This window comes from Mastacembelus armatus, chromosome 11 (genome assembly GCF_900324485.2).
Source record: "Mastacembelus armatus chromosome 11, fMasArm1.2, whole genome shotgun sequence".
NCBI lineage: Eukaryota > Metazoa > Chordata > Actinopteri > Synbranchiformes > Mastacembelidae > Mastacembelus > Mastacembelus armatus.
The window spans coordinates 15,971,293-15,999,138 of NC_046643.1; the positions used below are offsets into that span (position 1 = coordinate 15,971,293).

The window sequence follows — 27,846 nt, forward strand, 5'->3', positions numbered from 1 at the left end:
AGATGGGGACTGTAAGGGTAACACTCATTCATCCTGGCAAGCTAACCAGCACTCTGCAATTAAAAAGTTGTGGGCAGTCAAGTGAAGTTGACACTGTTCATACCAGTGTTGCATATTGCATGTTGTGTTTTTAGAGCAAGATAAGTGAAAAAAAAAGACTTCAGATTATTATTACACAAAATATGCTCCAGATAAAAGAAAATTGAAATTTGGTCTGTAACCTCAAATATGAATGAATAATGTAAATTAAGTAATAGGCATCCTAATCTACTTCTTCAGTCCCATTCAAGCCTGAAGGCAAAGCCTTTCCTTTTTATATATATAAGCTCTTATTTCAAGCCTCTGTAATTGAGATCAGTAATTCTGCTGCATGGGAGAGCACATGTTGAAGAAGCAGCCTTGTATAACCTGCTATGTATTTCTGACAACTCTTGTATTTCAAATTTCTGGGCTCACAAAGGAACCCAAGCACAGCTGTAAGTAACGGATGGGTGCAGTGATGGGTTTAATTTAACTCAGAGTTGACAACATGTCCAGCTTTGGATGGATTTGAATTATGTTTACTAAAAAAAGTTATAATGACCCATGAAAAGCAGTAATGTATTTCAGTTTGCCTTGGGGCCAGGTGAAATTACGTGTGTTATATAAAAGTAGACCAGCATATGTCGCTGTTACCCTGAGTAGTGCGAGCTATTTTGTAGTGCGCCTTGCTTTACCGTAATGTTGTCGCAACATTTTGGGAGGAAGGGAGTCTTGTGTATTTAAAAATGAACATAGGATAATGTTAACGTTAAGAAAAATAATATTTCATCTCATGCAAATCCTAATATTACCCTCTTGTAAAAAAAAAACACATAAAGTTACTTTATTCATTTTCAAGTGGCGTTTCTACTTCATTCATTACCGCTTCTAGTCACGGTCAACATCAACTCTCGCGATAGTTGCAGCAGCTGAGACCCTGGGAGCAGAGCAGGGGATTTTGACATGTCAACAATACAGATAAATTATCACCAGACAGGTAACATTACAAGTTGTTTAATGTACTACTGAATAAATATGAACAGTCACTGGGATGTTAAGTTTCACAGGGTGAATCAAACGACACAAAATGTGAACCGAGAGAAGCTGAAGTGTCGTGTGACTGTACACTTAGCTTTGGTGACAATCACTCCACTTTTACATGTTAGCTAATTAACCCGTTACTTGACGGGATTCATTTAGGAGTAGTATTTAAAGTTCAGGACACTGCCTAACCGACTTTTACGGGTGTGAAGTCACTTTAAATTGTTTCTGAAAACCCGATATTCACCAGTACCTAAAGGCATTTTTGTTAGCACCTTGACTTTTAAGTGTTCTCATCTATACAGCGTTTCTCCTTTGTTGTTATTATAAGACAGCTGTAAAGGGTCACACTGCCATTTCTGTCAAAATAATGTTGTACATTCTTTGCACAAGTGAAAAACATTTGATGGTTCCAGCTTCTGCAGTCTATTTTGCTATTATGTCATAGTGAACTCAGTCTTTGCCTTTTTGAGATTTTACTAAATAGATTTTTTGTGCTCAGATGTTTTACACACAAAACTAAATCAATTAGGTAAAACACTAATTGGCATATTAATTTAAAGTAATTAGTTAGTTGCTGACCTGAAGTCCAGTATTCAAGACTTCCATTAACTTTCAATCATCTTCATTTTATTCTATATTTTTCTCATTCACTCCTGTCAAACACATCAAGGCATGTAAGGGTGTGATGGTGTAGACTAACTTCACCTGAACCTAGACCTTCTCCTACATCATCTTCACCTGGCGGCTCAATGACAACCCCTCCACTAGTGTTGCCTTTTGGCGGGCAGCCGCCACTGCAGCAACAGCCTCAGCAGCAACAGCAGCAGCAACAGCAACAGCAACAGCAGCAACAACAGCAGGCTCAGGCTCAGGCTCAGGCTCAGGCAGCACGTGATGTCAACACGGCCTCACTCTGTCGCATTGGCCAGGAGACAGTCCAAGACATTGTCCTCAGGACCATGGAAATATTCCAACTCCTCAGGAACATGCAGGTGTGTCTTGCTCTGTCTGAAAGGTCTAGTAAATGAGTGAATGTTGCTATGCTCCCACGTTACTTTTCTGTTTTCCACTTCTATTTTCTACAGCCCTAAAACCCTTGCAAATAACTTAATACCATAAGAATGATCAACTTTTGAAATACATCACTGAACAAATCTACACAAAAGATTTAAAAAAATTGTCATAAAAAGCCAAAAGCTAAAATTTAATAAAGGAATATGCTAAATAGTAATAATAGGTCTGATGGTAACATGGCAAAGCACTATTATGCAAATATCAAAGTGACTGTCAATGTGGTTTGATGCAGGACATAAAAACAAACAGTGCAAGCAGACTGAATACTAAATGAAAGGCTGTAATTCATTTCTGGAATAGCTAAAAGCACAAAAGGAGTGATTATAAAAACAATAGATGGTAGAGAGTTTAAAGTTTATTGATATAGTCTAGCAACCACGTAAAGCCTTTACATTTTTATCAGATCAGACTAATGTCACAAATATGTGTCTTATTTTTCCACAGCATATTCATTGCATTTAAGTGAAGATGTCTGTCAAATTTCTGCAAATGTTAAGCTAATGTATTTCTGAAGCAATTTATTTATGATTTTAGTTTTTAAATCAGTTTATCAGTTTGCTCTGCAGTTAACAGTACATGCAGTTCTATTTTAATGGTTTCCTGAAGATGAGATTGGTTTGAAGTTATCGTGCATGTCTTCCTGCGCCTTGTTAAAATCATAGCTAGAGATGAGCCAAACAAACATGCCTCAGCCACAGAATGCACAAACAGTATTGTTGTGACTTGTTGTTTTTAGATCACAGGCTATCTTTATGCTCATAAAAATTCTTCATTTATCTCCTCTTCCCAGCCTCCCTCCCTCTGTCTTTCTGTCTCCCCTCAGTTTCCCTGTCTTTCTCTTTGCTTTGTTTGCCTGAAGGCAGGCTTGTTTCATGCTATGTAGGATGTTTATAATCAGACAGTATTGCTCCAGAGGCTTCTTGATCCTCTCACTAAAAACATGTCTTGTTACTCTTTAACATCCATTGTAGTTAAAAGCCAGTGCTTCTGCCTAACTATGAGAATGAGAGAAAAAATCAAAGTGCAGCAGCTAGAGCAGTTAACCTTTTGATACTGCCAAGTTTGTTTTTGGCAGGTTGAATAATTATCATGGTTACATTGTTTACCATATTGTTGCATGATCACAAACAAGTTAAACATCGTCTAAACCTTTTTGCTCTCATTTGTAGCAGAAAGAACTTTGTCAGTGTAAAAAAAAAAAAATATTTTGTGCATTAGTTGGATGCTTCCAATGGACTTACCAGTTACAACACAACAGGGGCTTTGAGGGGCTTTTAGCAGTCAGTAGAGATCAATGGCTGTTGCTTTTTATTAGGACTAGCAAAATGTTAGACTTGTACTTTGCTTAACCCAATGTTTCTTCTGTGGTGCTTCCCAGTTGCCTAATGGAGTCACTTACCACCCCAACACCCACCAAGACAGGCTGGGGAAACTCCAGGAGCACCTACGAACGCTGTCTGTGCTCTTCCGCAAGCTACGCCTTGTCTATGATAAATGCAATGAAAACTGCACTGGGCTGGACCTCATACCCCCAGAGGTGAGACATGGAGGTTAACTGTGTAGAAGTTTTTTTTCACACTAATGTGATTGGAGGAGTTGATACTGGAGTCTCTGTTCAAAATTCTCTAAGGACAGGGAACGCGTAGAACCCAACAAGATTAAATGAATAATTTATTGCAATAGCTGACTAATTGATAAGTTGATTCATTATTTTAGTTCTAGTTCAGGTTATGTCAAGTATATGCATACTTTTAAGTGAGTTGCTAAGGTCTGTTTCAAGTCAGGTAATATTTTCAGCAAACTTCATGCATACTATGTGATCATTTTGGTGGGTCTGTAATGTAGGTTAAAAAACACTTGCCTTACTCATTAGGAACTAGTGCCACACACACTTTCTGTCACCTGTACTCTCTATATAAACAGTACTTTTGTACTTGAGTATAGCAGACACTGGTAATGTTGTCTGGATGTAGAAATTCAAGGAACAAATGTGATAAAGTTTATGCAAGTTGATGCACGTTGACACTTGAAAATAGGACAGTGGCTTGATGCATTACTGCAGGGTGACATCAATACACTACTTGTATGAATGCTTACAAAGACAAAAAATAAATGAGAAAAAAAATCACCACTTACTCAAAAAGTAACTGTCATGTTGGCCCTGAACAGGACACCTGTGGAATTTCTAATTTGAGTTAAGTATACATTTCAAAGAGAATGGTGCAGAAAAGATATGGCATACTAACACAACCCTTCACTGGATAATGCTTTGCCCTAACTTATTCTTTGTTACAAGCTGAGGAGAGATTCTACTGTATAATTTAGAAATTTTATGAAATATAGTAAAAATGTCACTTGTAAATTGATTAAATTGGAATAGTACAATAAAATGGAAAAAAAGAAACACTGGTCACATTATAAAAATCTTACATCAGCCACTGTTATTACTTAAAAGAACTAGTGATCTAATAATCACATTGGGCAATTACACATATTTTTCATTTACACTTTGTCATTACAGGAAATGACCGTCTTTGAAATGTTATCCCTTTTCTTCTTACATAATTAGATTGAAATATGTTGCTGCCACATGGCTTAATGAATGAAGTTGTACAGTAAGTGAGATTTGTTATAGTTTATATATTGCCAACTGTTTGTCCCATTCTCAGTTTTTAACAGGATCTTAAATGATATTTTGTTACATGAACACACCTACCACCACAGTTAGAAAGCTGAACATACACCTTTACATTGGGGGAATTTCATCTCACTGATTCCCTCTAGGTCTGTCTTTCCACTGCTAACAGAAGTCATTGTTTGCTTCGTGTTAGTCTCCAGGGTGTCCTTACTGCTGCTGTCCACCTCAGGAACAGCAGCACCTCAGCTCAGCCACACTCCATCCCGGCATGCCAGCACAGACACAGAGAAATACACCTGCATACGCACAACACAGCTCATGCAACACGCTCACACAGACACACATAGAGACACTCTGGCTCAATGGGCATGCACTTTGTGAGGTTCCATACAGGGCTCCAGCTAGACTATCCACCACTGTTTGATTGGATTTATGACTGCGGCAGTCCCTTCCCAATTTCTACAGATTGGCTCGGAGCTAATCTCCCTCACCAGACTCCTACTGAGGATAAAAGAGGATGTGGGAGGAGACCAGTCTTAAATTGGAACAAATTTGTGATGGCTGCCACCGTGTATATTTTCCGTGTTGAATAATACAGTTGCTCAGCAGCATTTCAAATGACCTATCTAGTTGTTCAAAATTAGTGTCTCATCTATAGTTCTAGACCTAAATCAAAGTCTTTGAGGGGTTCACTTTGACATTTTGCAGTAATGGTGTGAACCCTCGTTGAGTCATTAGCCATGTAGCTATTTTTCTCCCCATTCTTTCTGCCTTATTTAAATGTTTATTCATTTCCCCTTGAGGCTGAGACCCAGTCCAGTGCTGACCAGCCAATAGCTAGGCTCACCATGTTTGTCTGGGGCTGAGGGTTGTTGATTTTGGCCCCAGTATGCATGCCATTTATCATCCTGGAGAATTCAGGTGCCCATCTGACAGCTGCTGACTATTGGCTGCCTGAAACAGGAAGTGGAATCAATGACTCGGGCAGTGTGACCTCATCGCAGCCTAATTAGCAACAGACCCGTTTAATGAACAGCTGGACCAACTGCACACGTCAGCATTTTCCCCTCTTTCTTTCCAGCTGTCGTTCATTGCAGCTTTTTCCTCCCTTGGTTTTCTCAAACTCTTTTCCACTTTATCCGTTTTCTGCAGTTCTTTTCTCCTCTTCCTATGCCTCCTTTTCCACCCTTCATTTTCTTTCTCTTAAAGCTCCTCGACATTGGCTGTCTCCTTTTGTTTGTTTCTCAGTCAGCCTATTTGTTCCCTTCTGTTCACCTTTTTCTGTTCTTCAAGTCTTTCTGCCCTCTTGTCATTTCCTGAAGCGAAAAGCCCTGCCATTTAATTTCTCTCTCTCCTTACATGGTTACCCTGTTATTTTTATTTTTTTTTGTTTTTGTTTTGTTGGTTTGTCCTTTTCTATCCTTTTACTCTTGTCTCCAGAGAGGCAATCTGGAGAACTTCATTAGTCCATTCTTTCCTGTCAGGCAGGAAACCACATCCATCTTTCTGTGGAAGAAGCAGGGGTTATGACTCACACAGGCACACCCACATATGCTGCATGGCTACACGTGCACCCACACATACAGTAACACACTCTCCATCCACATTTCCCACTGTGCTCAGCATATTTATTTTCCCCTCACTATAGCTGCCAAAACCAACCCAATACCTTTAAATTTGATATGTCATTGGCTTTGGTCTGAAATTATCTAATGAAAAAAACTTCCTCACTGCTTGAGGTTTTCCTGAGCCAGAGACAAGCCCATAGTTTGTCTGCTGTAATATCATGTACAGATTCTTTTCTTACTCAAAGAGTCAGAGTTTACAGCTTAACCTGTAAACGGACAGTAGCACAGACAGATTTTTTTTCAGATTTTACATCTTTCTGTCAATGTTTTTTTTTTTTTTTTTTTTTTTTTTTAGGGCTGCACTGATTACTCGAAGAAATCGATGATTTTGATTACAAAAAATCGTAGGGGAAGAGTACTCGTTTAATTACTATCACTTGCGTTATCGGACCTGCTACGCATAGGGATCATTGTACCACACGGACCGTAATCACTGTCGCACAACGCATTTTTGTATCAAAAGTTGCAGCTATGGCAGAGAGCGAAACCGTCCGTAAAAGGCAGAAAATGTCTGTTTGGGATCATTTCAAACTTAAATAAGACAACAACACGGTGCAATGCGTGTGTTGTAAAATAGAACCGGCGAACCACAACAACACTTCTCAAAGTTCAACATCTGAACAGAAAACATCCGGTTGTGAACCAGACCGGCTCACCCAGCGGAGCCGACACAAGGTAACGTCATTTTAAGGTAACATGTCGTTCACAATAGTATTATTGTTTAAAAATGCAAAAGTCAATTTTATCCGATTACTCGAGTAATCGCTGAAATATTCGGTAGAATACTCGACTCCAAAAGTGAACGATAGGTGCAGCCCTAGTTTTTCTCTCTCTTTTGGTATCTTTTTTTGTCGCTTTATTTGTCTGTCTTGCTTCTCACTTCCTTTTTGTCTTTCTTTAAATCTTTTTCTGTCTCATTCTCATGCCGTCTGGTCCAGCTTCACAACCTCAGGTCAGACGCTACAGACAAGCAGAATAACCTCATGAGCAATTGCAGTATTTAGATTAGCCTTGTGCCAAGTCATTATTGGACCAAGGTGTATTTTTCCACTGCATGGCGGTTATATTGGCTTCTGGTTGTTTAGAAAGTCTCCTACCTAATCTGTGTTTGCCATCATGTCTGGTATGACAGTTTTTGTTTTGCATAGCAAACCTTTGAGATGTTAAGTTTTTCTTGCAATAGAAGCTTCTTGCTTCCAGTATAACAAATTACAGTGGTATGTCTTCACATCTTTAAATCAAATGTCTGAACACATGTGCACCAAAATTGGTGTTTATGTATTTCACAGTGCACTCTGTATACACTATAGTCACTATAATTTTTGACAAAATTGAATCCTGTCCAGTTGCTCTGCAAAGATCATCAAGCATAACATCAGTGACATATTCTCAGTGTAAGATCTTTATGTCCTAGCTAGGCATTACACCATTAAGAATATGTGCTAAGACATTCACATATTCCTGGCAGTGTGACTGCAGCAAGCTTCCTGCTCAGCTCCTCCCTGAGGACACCACTAGGGGGCAGTGTAATGTAGAGGAGCAAGCAGTGACCCTGTCAGCTCTCAGGAACACCAGCTCGCCTAAAGGCTCTTGCACGTCAGCGTCACTGTAGTGTCAAGCAGACAAGGTCAAGCGCACACAGCATTTAAAAATGAATTAATCTTCCACTCAGATTCTCGCTTATGTTGAAGAGAGACGAGTGAAACTCAGGCTGTGTTTGAGAGCTTACACAGAATCCCCATTTTCACTGCTTCATGAGAACAAGATTATGAGACAGCACAGAGATATTGTAAGTATAGCTTAGAATAAAAAGTTCGAGATTAGCCATACCTGTGTAATTCTGACTTGGAACTGTACTCAGCAGGCATATAGGAAAATGTGAATATGCAGTAAAGTGCTTTTGAAAAAGAAGAGAGAAGCACATAAGAAAAGTGCATCAGTGAGAAAGTGTCATCCCAGAATTACACCTTTTAAACACATTTTACTGCCACAAAAGTACATTTAGGCTTTTATAGTTACTTGTTGAAGGTGTAAGTGATGAACTTCAATTCAGTTAAACAGCATTTTGAATGTGATGATCTTATATTTTTGTTTGCTCTCAATTCTAGCAATTGATACCCTTTGTGGAGGATGATGGTTCCAAACACGATGATCGCTCAACCAGCCAGAGTCGCCCTGCCACTGAAGAGAGGAAAGAAATCCTGGAGGTCAACAAGGTATTGTGTTTTGTCTTACAGCACTATTAGGATTACAGTTTTGATTCCCAGTCAGGGCCAATGAAATGGAAGTGAATAATGTAGGAATAAAGCAGAGCCCACAAGCTGATATGACATTTTATCACATCTTAACATGACGTCATTTCAGATCAGCAGAGTTTCCATTCACTGCTGAGTTTCATGAGCTTCCATTTCAAATCTACCAAGGCTTTAGGGCAAACATTAGGTCCAATGTTCTGTTAAAGTTAAGAAATAATAATTAAGCTTGAAATTCATTACAGATTAGTTATTGTACTCCCTGTCATTAACCTGAAGCTTTATCGGGTAGGTTTCCATTATTTGGATAGCAACCATCCAGGTTGTAAAGAGGTTTGTACAAAACAAAATTAAAGAGGCTACACTTGATAAACTTTATTGTCTGCTGATAGAGTTTGAGAGTTTAAAGGCATGGTGGTGCAAATGCTATAAAACATGGTTGCTTTTTAAAAATGTTTTACTCACTAGATTGTAGTTGCTGATTCCAAATGCTGTAAAATATTCTGTATTGTATAGTATGTCTACTGCTGTCAGTAGTTTGTATTTGCAACCTAAGGAACAAATGTGTGACCCCAATGACACAATGTCGGTGCAGGAGTGAGGCTGGATAATCGGCACTCTAGATTAAGTGAGCCCCTTAGTTCATCACGACATTGTACTACTATGTAGTGAAACAGTTGCGTACCTGAAGGAGTGTATGAAAGTCATTTTTAGATGCTTGATCACTTGATCCTAGTGGGCCTGTTTTGGTTGAAACACCTCTATTTAAAGTATTAAAAAGAGATTAACTGACCTTGGGTTACAAAGAATGATTTGAGCATGATACTAGTTGCTGATATTTCTAGTATTAAAAGAAAGAAAGATTACATGGATTTTTCATGTCTTGTGAGGATTGGTTTCAAGTGCTGGGCATCAAACACACCTAAGAGCTTTTTCAAATGGTCACCTGATCTTAGAGAGTCTGCTTTGTGGTAGTCTGAAGTGCAGAGCAGAGAGCTTTTCTTCAGACTGACACGCTCTGTTGTCAGTCAAAGCCTGAAAGTTTGTTGATGCCTTAATTCTGAGTCATGGCTTAGGTTAATGGTACACACAAACAAGATGAAACACGAGCATGGAGATGCATAGAAAGTGGGTCTCTCAGACATTAATTAACAATACTTAGCAACAAAAAATAATAATTTATACTTGGAAAAATCTGTGCAATAAACAAATCCTCACTCTGAAAGAAAATGAAGGTATTTTAGTCGCAAATTTAATTCTCTAAGATATAATCTTTTAGATTGAACTCCTGCCAGTTACTTAACTACAGAAACAAATACATTGCATTTTCTTGTCTTGTGTGTGTATATATATATATATGTATATATATATATATATATATATATAAAAGTGGTACCTAGTGGTATTCTTTTTTTCCTTTTTTTACATAACTGTCCCAGTACTGCATATCCTAGCCGAAATGACCACTGAGACACAACATATGCTATTCGAATGCAGACAAACCCTGCCCCTTGATATTTTAGCTTTTACTATCTAGGATTATTTTGAGTCAGACCCATCAAGATGACATTAAAGCACAAATGTGCAAATATCAGCCTTGACTCAATGAAATCTAGACCCAGCTAAGATGCAGGTGAAGTAAACAGACAGCAGCCTCACACAATACCTCCCAGCAATTCCCATTTCTCACAGTACAGTAGTTACGGACAGTGGAGCTTGGAAAAGGTTCGGGCAAAACACATTGTGCATTATTTAGGAGGCCTTTTTAGTATCTCTTGTCTGTCATGGATTTGTTTGTTTTTATATATATATATGTGTGTGTGTGTGTGTTGAGTGATAGTGAGAGAAAGAGCTTTTGTTCTTTCTTCAGAGAGACAAGATTGTATTTGCATTTGCTTTCACACATACTTTCTGTGTGTGAATGTGCTGGCTGAAGCCCTTCTCTGTCTCTTCTCTTTGTATGTGCATTGTGCTGGCTCTGTACAGATTGTGCATGCCAAACCGTCTGAGTGTGCTGCAATGATAATGGTCCAAGGTCAGGAGTGTCAGCAGTAGAGATGAGAATTGGTTATTTCTAAGAGCTCAGCACAGCTCCCCTGGCTGCTTTTAAATGTTAACACTACAGTGAAACATTGCAGTGAACCCTGCGCTCAACTACAGTCAGCCCTGTCCAAAACAAGCAGCATCTCCTTTTCACACGAAGCCTCCATTCCCACTAAAAGTAAAGTAAAAGCCTGCTGATATTGTGGTAGATAAACAACCAAGTGTTTATTCCAGTCCTGTGAATGTGAAACTGTACTGAAATACTGAAATTAGTTTTCAGAGCAAAAGCTTTTTATACAAAAATTGTGTGCAAACGTTTGGGAATCCATCTAAGGCAGTAGTTGGTAGATAACTGCAAAGGAGAATATTAAGAATAGTTAGCAGGCTGTTCTTTTCATCAAATGCTGCTTCATTTTGCTTCACTCACCTTTGGTTTATAGGTAAGATACTGTATACTTCTGATTATTCTTTCATGTAGATGCAGCTTGTGAGTGATCACTGCACAGAGGGAGGGAACACCACCGCGCCTGTGTCAGCTAAACCTTCTTGCAGTTCCTTTGCTTTACCTTTCTGCTCTGCAGGTGTACAGTTTTCCCTAAACATTTTCTTGGTCTTCGAGACTTTTACTTTACTTCTGCAGCTCATGTTAACTTCTATTTGTTAATGAAAATTCCGACAGTGGAGATTTCAAGCTGGAAGTGCATTGATATCTTTTTATAGCCTTCCCAGCTTTGTAGGCATCAGTCTGCTGCATTTTTCTGTCCTCAGTCAGCTGTTTAGAGTCGCCCATGGTTGCTGATTATCACGCACCTCAAAGATTCAGAGATTTTATTGGCTCTGGAAATGCCACCAGATTTCAACTTCTAATGACAATTCTTAACGTGCCTTACAAGTCAACTAAAAATCAAATTGTTGTTGTACAAGAAGCAAGGATGTAGGTGAAGGGCTGGACAGATCATAACAGAGCAGGGAGAGAGAGAGTTGGCAGAAGCACAGTGGCTTGCTTTTGAGTCTCATGCTAGCATTCGCTTGAGTCCCAGAAATTGCATATTATATGGATCATATATTGACATTTCTATTTTTTCTTTCTAGTCAATGTTTATACCTATTATGTCTGACCAATCAGATAAAAGTTGCACTTTCTGGTGTATGGCTACTGTTTGCAACATGTGTAGCTGTGATTTTGCCCAGTCTGCCCAGCTGCACATTAAAGCAGCAGCAAGGACAGCAAGCTTTGGGGAGTTAAAGCAGTTAGTCTGATCAGTAGAGTAGAGATGCAGCAGGACAGGGGAAGCAGATGTTTGTGGCCTGGCTACATCTGCTGCAGTCATTCCAGCCAGATAGAATAGTTCTGGATGAGAGGGGTGTGACTGGGGAGAGGCTGAGGTGGCAGAAAAGCAAGAGGAAGAGAAAAGGACATGGGGAAAAAAGGGTGGGAAGAGACTTAAATGGCAGAGAGGTGTTGGAATGAATAGGTTGATTCAGTAAACAGTGAAAGATTTGGGATAGAGTTAAAAAGACAAGAAAAAGATGGAAAGAAGATGATGTGTGGAGTGGAGGGTGAAGGACAAAGTAATCCAGAGACAAACAGGTAACAAAAACAACATTTTTTGAAACAAATGAAACCATGTACACTGTAGCAGCAGTAGCGAGTGAGGGGCCTCTTAATGTACAGAAAAGACAAGACAGGAAAAAGATTGATGAAAAACTGGATTGATAGATGTGTAGCCAGCTGTGGATTGTCAAAGTTAAGCCGTTCTCATTCAGATAGGGTCTTCAAAGGGAATAACAGAAGACTGATGAAATTCAGCTGCAGCAGGCAAAATAGGATGCCTTCTGTAAGAGGATGCTGAGAGAGAGAGAGAAGATTGATGCATACGTGAAAAGATAAGTCCAAGCATGCTGCAAACCCTCCAGCTGATACTGTATGTCACACTGGTTTAGGATTGCTTAGAAAAGCTAAAAGTAGATTATTTAGAAAAGATGACTTCTTTCAAAATTCAAAATTCACTCTGGTGTAAGTAATGAACAATGATATAATGCATCTTCATAGGAAGAGGTGATAGTAGAGTGATAGGATGGCACAGTAATAGGATTCTGAATCTATGGATGGGGATTTTTGTGTTCTGAGTGAACTAACCACTGAACAGACATCAAGCTTGTTACCATTCGATAGAAGAGGATATTCTGGAGAGAGCCACTGAAGTATGTGTTCCTGTGCTCACAAGAGGGAATAATGTAAAATAATGTAGAATGTTGGCCCAGGCTTAAATTTGAATATTATCCAATCCCCTATGCCTGTCCCAAGCCCTGCATCTGCTATAGTTGGCCAAAAAAATATTGACATTGGGTCTAAGACATCAGCTAATGAATGTGATAAAGCCTGGAATACCACCTTCTTTCTCATTTACTGGGTTCATGTTTGGTAAGGGGTGTGGAGCTAAGGTTGATAGAACAATTTGCAACAATTGCAACTCACATAGCTTAAGACAAGTAAGGCAAACATGATTGAAAACATGCATGTCTTTCAGCATTAATGTCCCTATTTTAGAACAATAACCTTTGAAAATGCCTCCAAGGTGCTCATTAGAACTATTGAAATTAGCTAGTGAGACTCTAACTTGTTGCAGAAGCACAATATTGATTGCTGGAGAGTAATTGGGAATCTATTGCCACTGGAGCTGCAACAAGGTATTATTTTCATTATAGATTAATCTGCTGATTGTTTTTTCAATTAATTGTTTAGTCAAAAAAATCTCACATAGCATTCATCCAAACTTCTCAGAGCCAAAGGTGGCTTCTGAATTGCTTGTTTTGTCCAACTAGCAGTCTAAATGTCAGAGAGATGCAGTACTATTCTGGAAGACAAAGAAAATGCAGATTCACTGGATTCAATTACATTTATGACTTTAGTCGTTTCAGTTGACTATTAATTGACATCATAGCTCTATCTTAGCTCTATCAGGTTTCCATCGAAATGTAACCCCCCCCCGCCTCAAGTAGACGCTGTTGAACAGGTAGTAGAGGTAAATATGAGAGCTGGGTGGAGTGGTGGGAGAAGTTGGGGCTGGAGGAGAGGCAGACAAATGACTCCTCCATGGTAATGTCTGGCTGCTTTATGGGGCGTCCTGGCTGTGAGTGATAGCCTTGCTCTCGTTATCTGTCGATTGAGGTAATTGCTGTTTGTTGGAGTCTGGCTGACGGATGGTGATGCAATCTGCCCAGGGCTGGGGCGGAGGGAGGCGTCACTCTCATCACTCTCCACAAGTGTCGGTACAATGAAGAGCATGCTGTGTGACACTGTATGTTAGAATGTGTATGTGTCCCATTGCGCGTGTGCCTTAATGTAAATGTGACTATGCCTTTTGGTTCATGTTACCTATGTGCAATAATCCTGTACTGTCTGAGAGTTGAATTGCAGTTTACGTAAATGTGAGTGTGCATGAAGAAGAAAGGATTATTTGAGTATGTGTGAAAGTCAACTGTGTTTGCATAAATGTTTAAGATGCATTAGCCATAATTCATTGGTGCCTAATGGGTTGCGATTGCTCAATCTCTGTGCTGCAGACCTCTGGTGCTGTAGAATGTGATTGTGCATATCAATTCAGGGTCCCCAGTCATCCACACTGTTCTGCTCCAGTAAAAAAAAAAAGAATTCTGTGGCACCCAAGTGACCACAAATTACAGCCTTAATGAATATCGTACATTACTGGTCACATGCCAGTTAATGAAGGAAAACAAAGAATATGACAAATAAATTTGCCAGCAGAATTTTTCACCAAGAGCCAATTTGGACAGAGCTTTGTGTTTTGAGCAGTTTCCATTTTCGCCAGCTGTCTATAGCAAGTGCTGTCCAAGTTGGTGGGAATCAGCCTCCTTTCTGCCTGTGTGAAAGACTGATTGGGTAACTGATTGACTGACTGGCTAAATGATGGTACATTTTGCAGAATGGATCAAGGATGATTCATAGCAGCTCTCTGGACTAGTTGATAATCATTCCATCTGGGGCGTGGGACAGGCTGCCTTGTCACTGGCATATCACTCATCGTTTGTTCTCTTCATATATCCTTTGCCTGGTCCATCTCTCCATCTTTCTGTCTATCCCAAAGGCCTTGGAGATGACCCTCCACTCTGGAGGGGGTTGTAATGCTAGACCCGTCCAACATGGCGGAAACCCGCCGTTTTCTTGGTTGCACCTGCCCCCCACTCTACCCCATTGCTGCAGCCTGCCACTCGCCTTGCGTTTGATTTAATACTAGCCTAAGTGTGAATAAATTCCTGTCACAGCCCATTAAGGAGGCCTTGGAGAGATCTGGCCTGTTATTAATTCTCCACAGCTCCTCTCTTTCGCTCCCCTCTTTTAGTTACTATCTCTCCCACTATGCTGCTGCTTCTCGCTCTCTCCTCTTCCTTCCTCACTGAACATTGCCATGCCTTTTTAATACCCTGTTAATTACCGCATCTGTCCTCTTTATTCAAATGAGAAAGGGAGAAATTAAAAGCAGAGGGATGTTTGTAATTTCAAATAGAAAAGCCATCCACTGTCTGGCTTAGCTCTTCTGTCTTTTCCAGACCTGTGCGATCTAGCTGCTTGCTCGGCGTGTATAATGAATTCCAGAGGCACTGGTGGTTAGTTTTATCTGAAGAGCAGGCAGGGAGTCTGTCGAGGCCTGATGATAAACAAACGCTACCTCCTAACTGTAAGACCAGGATGCAGCTTGGTTGGCAGATGCTCTCTCTCTCTGGCTCTTTATTCTCTCTTGCCTTTCTCTTTGATTCCCTGTCCCACTCCTTCTTTCTGTCTTTCTTTTCTTAGTTTGTCTCTTTCCACTCCCAGAGATGTTACCCCCTTCTGTGATCCACTTCCTCTCCCTTTCTCTCTCCCTTCCTCCCTATGCCTATCTCCCTTGTTTCCATCCCTCTTTTCACGCTGCTTTCACTTTTCATCCTCCACCTCTATGTTGAGGCTCCAGAATCAGTAGGCTGTGCACAGCAGGTGCCCCTACCTCTGTCTTATTAGCAGCCTCATATGTGGCCCATTACAGGCTCCCTGTATGCTAGGGGCTTTTAAATTGTTTTGCTGGGTTCAGAGGGACAGTGTAGCAGCAAAGCTCTTCAGGGGGAATTCGGAGAATGTATGTTTTCCTAGCATTTTCCTGCATTTAGTATCAAGTGCAACCCCAGTTATTAATACTTTGTGTTACAGTGTTTAAGGGGTATGTTGAGATGCAGAGTTTTTTAAATCCATGGTTTGAAAATGCTGTGGTGTTTAGGACTAATGTTAACATGAAGGAATGGCATTAGGTAAGTTGGAGAGCCTTTTTTGTACAGTTTGTATTATGCACATATTTTATCACAATTGTAACAGGAGTAAAATGCAGATTGAGGCAAACCTTATGTTTTTTTATGCTTTTTAGACTGCTTTAGGGTGGGAATGAAAAGTAGGATACAGACTTCTGTACCCATTACACAGAGAAAAGTTAATGTAAAAGACCAACGGTTCTAGTAAAGAGAGATGTTTTTAATTTAGTTTTAAAGCAGTGTCTGCCTAGGCCACTCTCTGGTCATCAGGCATCCACTGGGAGCATAAATGACAAGACAATTTTACACAGGCAAGGAAAGGCAAGCTGCAGTCTATACATTTCTGCGGAAGTTTGAAAATGCCTTTAACTTGCACATTTCTGCATATCTGTTTTGAAATGCAGTGCTTAGTCTGTCATTGTCATGGACAAAAACCAAAAGAGACATATACTAACTGACTTTTAAAGTAGATTCTGAAATAATGAAACACTCTAGAGTATGCCCTTGATGCTTTCGATCAATGGTCAAATAGATACGGTAGTCGAAAAATACAAGTTAGTACATTGTATTGTACATATATTAAGTCTTTGATTTTCACACCTGATACCTGTATCCTTTGTGAAAGAAGGGCAGAAAGATGGGGGTTTGTACATAGGCCGTAGTGGTTGTGGATGATTTGCAGTAGATGTAGAAGTAGTGAGAGTGTGGAGTGGGGTGCCTGAAACAAATTCTGTCTTCCTCCTTACCTCATGTCATAATCTGGAGTCCAAGTCCTGACAGAACAGGTCAGAGTCTTTCGCTTTTCACAGTCTTATCTAAGGATCGACTGTACCACCTCCACTAGAAAGAGTTACATGTCCACCATTGTCTTTATAAATGTGCCTTTTAGAGATTCCAGTGGCAGCAATAACTGAAAAATATTGTTAAAGTTCTGTTATTCTCACCAAAACACATGTGTGTTTTAATAAGCATGTTGCAAAGTGTTACATCTTATGACTTGCTAGTCCAGTGAAAACAATGCCACTTCTGCACTGGTTCAATTTTTTTTCTGTTTTCTTCTTTCCACTATGCAAAACCTTCACAGTATTTACTGTACATGGGTTTTTCTCTCCATTTTTTGCTTTCTCCATTCAGTTCTGCAGCATGCTTACTGACAACTCTGTACCAGTCAAAGGAAAATATTTGGCTACATCCCTGACTGGCATGACCTCTCCAGGACATTTCCTGTGGCATTTTGTTACTTGACCTTTTACAACTGCAATGCACACTTTTTATTTTGCTTGTCAATGTGACATTTTCTAAATCTCCCTTTTTGAATTTCACAGCTTTATGATATCACAAAAGACATTCAAATGTGTATTCTAATTGGAGGACCTTGAGACTTGACAGGTGTGACCCTCTGCATGGTACAGATAGATCTGTTTAATATATTCTGACAGAAAACATGAGAACAAATCTGAGAAACATCACAACAGTGGTCTACAAATCCATGTGGTCAAAAACTGAACAGAGTACATTAAAGCAGGGACTCACAGGCTTTTTGGATGTGGGGACCGGTAGTGTGTTTGCAAACTGGTTCAAGGGGCCATTCTTAGTGGAAAAATAGCTGCTATTCTCAAACTGTCACATATGTTTCCCACATTTTTTTCATCATTGAAAAATCTAAAGTCTATGAATATCTAAATCTATTTTATTTATTAAGATGTACTTTGAACACAGGAGATGAATGGGAAAACAAACTCATGCTGCACATAAATCATACTGCACAGTGAAGCTCTGACATCATAGTGAAGTTACAATAAAAAGCACATTTTTGACTCAAGCCCTTAACAAAAAAATCCATTCAGGCAAGATCAACTGCAAAAATAACACAGACAATAAGTTTATGACACAGAACTTGAACACTTTGTGGACAGTTTTGATCCTCAACAAAAAACATGAGAAACTGCTGAATTGAAATTTTTTTTTCACTTAAAAAATACTGTTTGCAAAACCTTGCCTAATTGTGGTGTGCAAAGCCATCATGTGCTCATTAGCCCATTACACACCTAAAACCAAAATGTGACAAAGTTTATGCTTTGTGTTTTCTATCAGTCTATTTGATTTTACTAAAGGAAAGACTTAAAGGATGAGGAGTAACTGGTTGGCCATCCACTGCCTGAACACATCTAAGCCTATCATGCCAAATGTTTGGCTGGATGGGTTAGTTAACATTTATTTTGCAGTCTACATGGTGAATTATAGGCCATTGTTTAGCTGCCCAGTTTAAATTAGGAGAGTATAGCTAAGATACACTGTGAATGTGAGTAGCATTCAGCAAAATATAGCAAATAATATCAGAACCATGAAAATAGAGGATAGACAAAAAACAGCAGCAACCTATTACATTGTAAGAAATGTGAATTGTCTGATAAGGTGCATTTGTCTCCAGATTTAGCTGTAGTCAGTTTGTTGTCACGAGCTGATTGAGGATCTGCACTGTGGTTGCCAAAGGGCACCACCTAAAAGCTTGCTATGTTTTTTTCCTTCAGACTCTGTCATCACTTTTCATTTTTCTTCATATTTAGTAAAAGGAAAGCTGCTTGCTCCAGTGCTATTTACAAACCTGAGAATCCACCTTGTGTATTTGTGAAGAGTCTATTAGAGTTTGATGACTCACAAGCACAAGTAACATGCTTGTTCTCTTTTCAACCTCAAGTCTTTCTTGCACTCAATAAACATGTCCTGTGAGTGAATAGGACTTTAAATTGGAATTACCTCTCTTTTATCTTTCAAGAAATCTGCCTGTCTGTCTTTTTCTCATTCCCCCTACCACTGCCTTCACTCTTAAAACAATGTAATTAAAGCCAGTATTGCTTTGCTATAGAGCTGCCATAAGGGTGCTGATTTTTAAGATCAGTGATTGACTGTACCAATTTAATACATCACTGAGTCACAAGATGCGTTAGACATCTGAAGAACTGTTGTTGGCACCTGAAGAAAATTTAAATCACAGGTTGTTTCAACCTCATAGGAACTCTCCACTGCCCATTAAAAAAAAAAAACCCTTGAAGTATTATGTTCACTTGGAGTGTGAGAGGAGGTGTTCAGATTGGTCTGAGCCCCTGACAGACATCTGAGAAAGATGAAAGAAAGACGCCGTGTCTGCTCTGAGATTGAGACGGCAGGGTATCACTCTGTAGATGCTGACTTCTAGCTCTCAGGACGCACCTGCATGTGTGTACACACCAACACAGATAGTCGTACACACTAGCATCATCTGCTGTAGTCTGTAAATTAGTTCTCCAAGCAAGCCTTCATGCAGCATCTGCTCTGTGCATCTGCTTTCAAACTGACCTCTGCTTAAGCCTGTGCCATAAGCTAGCTAGTTAGTGGCAACAATGTCAGAAAGGAAAGACCAGAGTGAGCAGGAACTGTATAATGCTGATGGATATTGAGTTGAAAGTGTCTGACAGATTTAGCTGCAGCCTGATATTACTGGCAGATTTCAACATATCAGATATTTTTGTATTGTTGTAATATATTCAATAAAAATGGTAGTATAGCTGCATTTTTTAAAAGACAAGAAAAAAAGCTGGTAGTCCAGTGAAGGTATTTGAAACATTTCTTACTCAGTATTGCTGTTCATGTTATGCCGATTCTGTCCAATTTCTGTTGGAAAATATGGATGCATTAATCCTCGTGGGAAAAGTTAGTTGTTTCATTCACTGTTTTCTTACCTTTATTTTTCATCTCATAGTTGCGTTTTCCTTTCATCATTTGTAGTTAAATTTAGTGTTCACTTGTACTGTATCTGTCCTTTTCTAGATTTGTCATAACTATTTGAAAACCATATTTTCAAGGTAATTGCATATAAATGAGTTTTATTTTTACATGTGCTGAGCTCTGCCTATATTTCAGATGTTTTGTCTGTGCCTTAGTGCATCTAGTAGTCAGTATATTTTGAATTCTGAATTTCATGTTCCTTATCAGTTCTCAGGCTGCAGTAGCGAATCTGCTACTTTGCTGTCATGGATTAAATCTGAGTTTAGGTATTCGGGCACAAGAACTGAATCTCTTGTCTGCAAAGAAAGATAATTGGTGCATTATTTCTGCAGATGTTTTCTTGGTGCTGTTTTTCTTGGGATTTTGCATTCATGTGCAATTTTGCTAATGGTTAAGTCAGTTACATAACTGGCCATCATTGGGTTTAAGCAACAGCACTCCACCCTTCTTGCTCCTCATTTATTATCACTGCGAACCAAATCACAAAGGAGAGCCCAATCGATAGGGCTACCTGGCAGAGACTCAAGTGCTTAGGAGAGAGCGAGGGGGCGCCTAGCCTCAGATACTTCTAAAAGACTAAATCGATTGCAACTGTTCTGCAACAGTCGGCTGACACTGCAGGCTTTCCACCTCACTGCTGAGGATGTATTGAAAGAACTCTGTTGGTAGGTGTATGCAAGGATGACAACATGGCTATTGTATTTCTGCCACCCCTGGAAGAGAAGGCTTTTATGTGCCTTCAAAATCCCTTTAAAGGGCTTCATTCCCCTGGGAGAACCCATGCCAACCACAGGACACACTGGCACTTAAATCTTCCCGTTGAGAAAAAGCCATAAAGTTTATAAAGTCAATTAAGGCTTTTTTAACTGATGTCAGGCAAATTAAAGCTGCTTGGCCTGGCTCTCTGTGGGTATATTGTCAGATGGTTAACCAGGCCCACTTACCGTCACAGGGTTCCCCAGACAGGGTACAGAACACTAAGCAGCTTACTTACCCCCAGCTCACTTGTGCTTTTTGCGAGTTTCCTCACAGTGGCTAATGTGTTTTCATTCAAGTGACATTTTTCTTTGGTAAAATATTTTTATATACATGCAGTAATATCATACTGAGGAGCAGTCTGCAGGTTTAGAATGATATTTATATTAATTTATGTTAACTGTGAATTAACTGCAGCAGATACTATGTTGTGTGATCAGGTTAATGTGATGTTTTACTACAGTTGACAGTTAAAATCAGTGAATTTGCTCCTGTTTGCTGCCACTATTGAAACATGTTTGACTAAAATCAATTGGGCAATACAGAAAGATTACCACTTGTAGTCTGTGTTTTTCTCAGAGTATATTTATATAATGTAACATTTCACTGTGTTAAACTGGTAGAAATGTCTGATAAAGTTGATAACTGTGAAAGAGGTTGTGCTCTTGAATTCAGGCTCTTCAAGTAATAGTATCAGGTGTGTATGTCTCAGATCAACAGTCCCATCATTAAGAAAAAAATCACAACAATTGCAAAAAAACAATTTAGTATTTGTGCAAAAGGTGACAAAAAGTGAATCTGAAAAAGCTTAGAGAGACCAGAGGAGACAGCTGAGAAGCAAACCAACACACTGTGCATGCAATTAAAATCATGTCTGATGTCTAATGACAGATAAATGTCATTTGATAAAGTATGTCAGTTGTATTTGGCTCATACACAGTTTAGATAAGGGGCTTTCTCACACACTCCTTAGTAAAAATGGTGACCCCTTGGGTTTGGATTGTGCTAATTCTTCTGCCTAATAGAGTTTCCTTCTGAACATGTCACATAATTTAGAGGTGATTTCTGGAAAAGTACCTTTTCATATAGCTGAGGCTTCTCTCCAAGAATTTGTCACATTTATTTTAAACCGTAGAATTTAATTAAATATGATTTGCATCTCTGCCAAGGCACTCGGTCTCGCTGTGTAAGGATAGCAAGAGGTTTTTCTTCAGTCTTGCTTCAGCCTTCCAAAACTAAAACTGTTTCTGCTTGAGGTAATGTAAGGCATTAGTTACTGAGTGTGTGGATGGTGATGGATGTTTTAAGATATAAAGGTGTGATATAGGAGGTGCATGCAAATGTGACAAAGAAGCTTTTTATGCAGAATGCAAAGTCTCCTCTTTCCTTTTCTCCCCTCATTTCTTCTCTCTTCCACTAGAAGGTATTGAAAAATCTTCTTGTCTCTCCTCCTCACGTCTCCTCTTCACCTCTCGTCTCCTCTCCTCTCTCTAATCCCTTCACCTCACTCACAGACACTTACACTTGTAATTCCAGCCAGATCCGTTGGAGTCAAAGCTGCGATTTGAGTCGCCAGTGACAGGGCGGATTAGCGGAGAAATCCTGAGTGAAGCCACATTTTCGCTCCATTTGCTATATTCCCACTCTCTCCCTCTGCTTGTTTGCGCTTGTGATTATTTCAGTGTAAGTTGTTTTTTCTCAAAATTATCAGAAAGTCCTGCATCAAAAAGCAACTCCAGGGTGCTTAATGTACTTGCAGTGCTTGGTGGTTGTGTTTAACTATGGATGAAATGGGTTAAATGGCTCAAAAGCAAGATGAATACCTCATCTTAATCATATAATAATATGATTACAGGATTATCTTGATTTTTCTATAATGTCTAATTGATGAAAAAAGAACTCCCCAATCAGCTTTAATATGAAGATAATGGAACAGAATTAATTAGTATAAAGACGCCAATTATCGAACTTGATAAGCCTGGAGACGCCTTGTTGTTTAATGGCCTATATTCGACAAATCCCAAGTGTTGACAGATTATGTTGTTGTACTGAATGACTGTCAAGAAGTGATGTATTGAAATGACAAAAATCTATGTGCTTTTAATTGAAAACTGTCTCCAATGGGCCTAGATGTGAATGTATGAATATATTTTGACTAATAGATTTCAGGTTAGGAAATGCCTTTTTGTGGTCATGAGTTGACACAGAGATACAGTAGTGTGAGCTTCTCTTGTGATAGTGTTTCAGTTTTAATAAAGTGATTTTTGATAAAATATTCTGCCTATTTTTTCTTTCACTTCTGTCTTTCACCCTTCTACTGAGGATAGCTTCTTTGATGTGGTTTTGATGAATATGGGAGAAAGTGGGCATGATGAAGGGTATCAGCAAAAGGCAGAAAGGGAGAGGCAGAGAAGAAGGGAAGAGATGGCATAACCATCCCTTGTCCATTTTATTTAAAAAAATGTCAACTGTCCTGGTAGCTAAGAGCTTCATCCCTTGTTCTTCTATTAAAGGCTTGTTTTCTTCACGTAAAATTAAATGTTTAATCAGTAATCAAAATTGTGGCCTACATATGTAGCAGGTAGTTAGTCTGCAGGAGGCCATCAGAGACAGGAGCTCAGACAGCACTTCCTTGTTTACTTTCATTTGTTGGTGACTGGACACCCTGCTGTGGCTGATGCAGTCCTGGAGTGTCAGAATGAGTAGGAGGAGTCTACTACTGATAGAAAAAGCATCAAAACTTTATTGTAAGACCTGGCTGTTGAGTGGCAGGCCAGGAATTGTGGGAGTTCATCCACTCCGCTCTTGAAGAGTTGGTTTTGTGTGTGTGTGTGTAAAAGCCTTGATGGGGACCTTTCACAGCTCCTTTTCTCTGCTTTGTTCTCGGTAGCATACTCTTTTTCCAAAATGAAATTATAGGTGTGAAGGATTACAGTTACACTAATTGTGAGGTTATGAATGGAATTATATCTCCCTGAGGTTGCAGAATCATTTCTGTGATAATAGCAGTCTTGTTATTCATAAATCAAGATATGCCAATGAGCCTTTTCTAATGACTGTGCTGTGAAGGATGCTTTGCTGCTATAGTCTTACCTTCACTGTGAAAAATGTGGATTTCATGTCTGGTATCAAAGAAAGGCAGGGCTAGATTTTTATGGAAGAATCTGGATTCAAAAGTGACAAATTTTCTCTTTGAAGCCAAGTCCTTCCGTTTATGCTTGAAAGCTGAAATAAAGACTATATCTGTGGTTGCAGCCCTCTATATAAACAAATTTCTTTCACTGTTGAAAAAGGACCAGCGTTGTGTTCTTTGTTTAAGACTGAGTGGCTGAAATTACAAAGGCACACACCATCTTATTAATACAGAGTAAATGACCAAGTTATTTCAAGACTTGTTTGTCAGAGTAATGAGGCATAGCTCATGTAGTACACACACACACACACACCACACCACACATACACACCATGCCACACACACGCTTAGAATAAAAGTGAAAGTCGAAGCAAGAGACTGTGAGAGAGAGAAAGGCTGAGAGAGCTTGAGAGGTAGTGAAGGCCCCCTGGAGAGAGAGACTGGAGCTCTTCCAAATGTTCCACTCTGGAATATCTTCAAGGACAATCAGCTAAACAGTTGATATTAAGGGAGCTGTGTGAAATCGATTGCTCAAGGTGTTATCTATGCTGCAAAATGGCTGGTAATTAGTCATGGCTAAAGGAGTGTTACCAAGAGGGTGAGATGGATTTAATCTTAATAGATTTCACTGCACTGCAGATACAGTACCTCCTGAATGAGGAGCTCTCCCATCTATTTCTCTCTTACTATCAGAAGAAGTTCAGCTAAGCAGATATCTGCAATGTACTTATGCTAAATTTGCCTGAACCAAATATAGTAGTTTTGCACAAATTGTTGGTTCAAACTTGTCTCACATTTGGCAGCTGAGTCTTTGTTGCCCGTCAGTCCACGCCTGAGTCTTTGACGCCCCTCAGTCCCCGCCTGAGTCTTTGACGCCCCTCAGTCCCCGCCTGAGTCTTTGACGCCCCTCAGTCCCCGCCTGAGTCTTTGACGCCCCTCAGTCCCCGCCTGAGTCTTTGACGCCCCTCAGTCCCCGCCTGAGTCTTTGTTGCCCCAGTCCACGCCAGTCTTTGTCGCCCCAGTCCACACCAGTCTTTGTCCCCCCTCAGTCCACGCCAGTCTTTGTCGCCCCTCAGTCCCCGCCTGAGTCTTTGTCGCCCCTCAGTCCACGCCAGTCTTTGTCGCCCCAGTCCACGCCAGTCTTTGTCGCCCCTCAGTCCACGCCAGTCTTTGTCCCCCCTCAGTCCACGCCAGTCTTTGTCCCCCCTCAGTCCACGCCAGCCTTTGTCCCCCCTCAGTCCACGCCAGTCTTTGTCGGCCCTCAGTCCCCGCCTGAGTCTTTGTCGCCCCTCAGTCCCCGCCTGAGTCTTTGTCGCCCCTCAGTCCACGCCAGTCTTTGTCGCCCCAGTCCACGCCAGTCTTTGTCGCCCCTCAGTCCACGCCAGTCTTTGTCGCCCCTCAGTCCACGCCAGTCTTTGTCCCCCCTCAGTCCACGCCAGTCTTTGTCGGCCCTCAGTCCACGCCAGTCTTTGTCCCCCCTCAGTCCACGCCAGTCTTTGTCGCCCCTCAGTCCACTCCCAAGTCTTTGTCGATGCTCCCTCGATCCCAAACCTCAGTGCACTGACGGCCGTGTCCCCACTGAGGCTTTTTAGTACTTATTCTAGTACTGATTTATTTTCTGCTAAAAACTTAATTGCTTGTTTGTTTGCTGAATTGTTTTGACAATTGTTTAATTTTCATCTTTTTTGTATTATTTTGTACTTCATTTGTTTCAGCAGACCAAAAAGCTTTTTAGCTAACTTAAGGTGACCTGACATTCAAATTTGTTGTTTTCTGGTTTTGTTTATTTCTTGTATCTAAAACTATTTTTCCTCTTTTGTCATTTTCCCTACAGAAGCTGAAGCAGAAGAACCAGCAACTGAAGCAAATCATGGACCAACTCCGCAACCTTATCTGGGAGATCAACTCCATGTTGGCCGTCAGGAGCTGAGCCACACACACACATACGTGCACGCACTCATTCATAGAAAACACATTCACTACAAATATAATGGACAGGCAGATTTGGTCGCTAACTGCACATGTGACAGGGTATTCACAGATTGGCTGAGGGTGCACTTTACAAAAGAAATGGGAACTTTAACAATATAAACCCATTTCCAGAATAAATAACATGAGACGAGATGAAAACTGAGAGTAAGCAAGTGAAGACAAAATAGCTTGGCACCACACAGATGTGAGACACCCCTCAATAAACAGGGAGGAGGGTGATGACAGTAGTGTGGGTAAAAATATTCAGTCTACCTTGATATTCTACATTTCAATCCACATTTTGAAGACTTGCTTTGTTATATCTATTTGTAGGTATTAGCTTAATTGGGGTTTTACACCTCTAGAGAAAAATGTATATATTCTATTTAATCTCCATATTCTCTATATCTGTTACATGCCTCTTTCACAGTAATAGAATTGTCTGAAGTCTTACATTGAAAAAGGTTTTATACGACCTCTAAAAAGTTTAACAAAGACATATATTGTTGCAAAAATCATTAATCTTATCCTTACTATATATTTTTAATTTCATATAAACATGGATTTAATTTTACATGTCATGATTCTGCTGAATTAGAAACCTTGCTGATTTTTTTTTTTTTTTTTTAAATCAGTGCTATTTTGTACTGTAATCTTTGTACATTAGTCTGTCGTCTCAGAATGGCTCCAAGGAATCAGATCTTACCCTAGGACTAAAACACTACTGTCTCAGATTAGGAATTGAAAGTAATCTGGTATACAATTACTATATTAGAGCAAATATCCATGTAATAGTTATCTTCCATCTATTGTACAAAAAAATTGACTGTTTTCCAGTTTAACAGTTACATATTTTTGAACTTTTACATCCTTAAAGGTGGGGAAAATTATTTGTGTTCGGAGCTATGCCCAACCCATACTGGATTTTTGAGGCCCATGCAGATACAGATTTGAGACTACCTTGGTTTTGTAGTTGTGGTTATGTGGCATGTTGTGTAACTATTTGGTACCACAGTGCTTTGATGTGTTTTGTAAAGAAAGGACTTACTGACATTACTCTCAGGTGGACAAACTATATGACAGTAATGCTTTTTCCAAATGACCTTAAATCTACTTTGGCATTTCCGTGCTGTATTGTCTGACATATACACAGATATTATGATGTCTAGATTATAGTAAATATATATATTATACCTACGATAAGATGATTGGAGTTTACATATTGGTCTGGCTTATTCATCTGTCTAGAATTACATCATAACAATGTAAACATCCATCTTAACTAATGCTCAGTAATAGATCATTTTAAGGGATGTAATGAATTAACCTCTTCCACTCCATCCCTACTTTTAAAGAAAAATATCTAAAATAACATATCCACATTAAATAGCTGTAGCTACTGAACCACTCTATATGACTATATGTTATTCATATGGTCTTAAAAAAAACTTTGCCAGAAAGAAAATTCCCCCAAAGTGTTAGAAAGACTCATTAAGGCCAAAGTAAAAATGAACCACTCAGAACAGATTTCCTAATCTGTGATGTTTGATAAATACAGTCTCATTATTTGATAAGAAGCCAGGCGTTTCAACTATAGGACAATTTGGTCTCTGGTTGTGTTTTGCAATTTCATTCACATATTAAAGAAAGTCACTTTTATAGGTAAGAGAGTATGAGTAAGAGAAAATAATTCATAAACGGCCTCATAAACATGAGCTAAAATCTAAGTACATGTGTGCACAAACAAATGCACACATGCTCATGTTGCACCACTGTCAGGTCACAGATATGCATGAAAATATCAGTGTCTGATATGGGTGTGTTTAATAATTCAGAGTAAGAGCTGGGGTCATATCTAAGATGTGTTATGAGGCTGTTGTCCTTAGGGAGATGCAGAAGGACAGATGCAGCATTGGAGCTGCGTGAAGGCTTTCAGCAGAGTAGAAAAAAAAAAAAAAATCAATGCTGTGAGTAGTGACTAATAAACCCCTCCTCAGTGGTCTAATACAGGGGTGGTTATTATATCTCCGAGGGCAATGCAGCATTGAGGGACTATTATTACTTTACAAATGGAGTATGTTCTCATTCAGCTGAGGCAGAGGTCAGGGGCTGAATTCTTGTTCATGTGCACACTGTCACAAATGATGAGGGGAATAAAAATGTGCAGGGTTACACAGTGGTGTTGACAATGTGAGCACAAAAGCAAGTAAACACAAATAT

The 27,846-nt window shown here is 39.6% G+C and overlaps 1 protein-coding gene across 1 annotated transcript; it reads left to right on the forward strand.

Moving 5' to 3' along the window:
- Positions 1-924: 924 nt before the first annotated feature.
- med30 (mediator complex subunit 30) lies at positions 925-27,623 on the forward strand. The gene is made up of 5 exons (XM_026299524.2): positions 925-1,018; positions 1,736-2,057; positions 3,518-3,676; positions 8,514-8,621; positions 25,490-27,623. The coding sequence occupies exons 2-5, from the start codon at positions 1,815-1,817 to the stop codon at positions 25,583-25,585; spliced, it is 606 nt and encodes a 201-aa protein (XP_026155309.1). The 5' UTR covers positions 925-1,018; positions 1,736-1,814; the 3' UTR covers positions 25,586-27,623.
- Positions 27,624-27,846: the final 223 nt, after the last annotated feature.

What these genes read in the sequence shown, in the direction of transcription:
- med30 (XM_026299524.2), top strand. Translation starts at nt 1,815, where the DNA reads ATGACAACCCCTCCACTAGTGTTGCCTTTTGGCGGGCAGCCGCCACTG. An exon ending in AACTCCTCAGGAACATGCAG is followed by an intron (nt 2,058 to 3,517) that starts GTGTGTCTTGCT and finishes GGTGCTTCCCAG; the next exon opens with TTGCCTAATGGAGTCACTTA. An exon ending in AAATCCTGGAGGTCAACAAG is followed by an intron (nt 8,622 to 25,489) that starts GTATTGTGTTTT and finishes TTTTCCCTACAG; the next exon opens with AAGCTGAAGCAGAAGAACCA.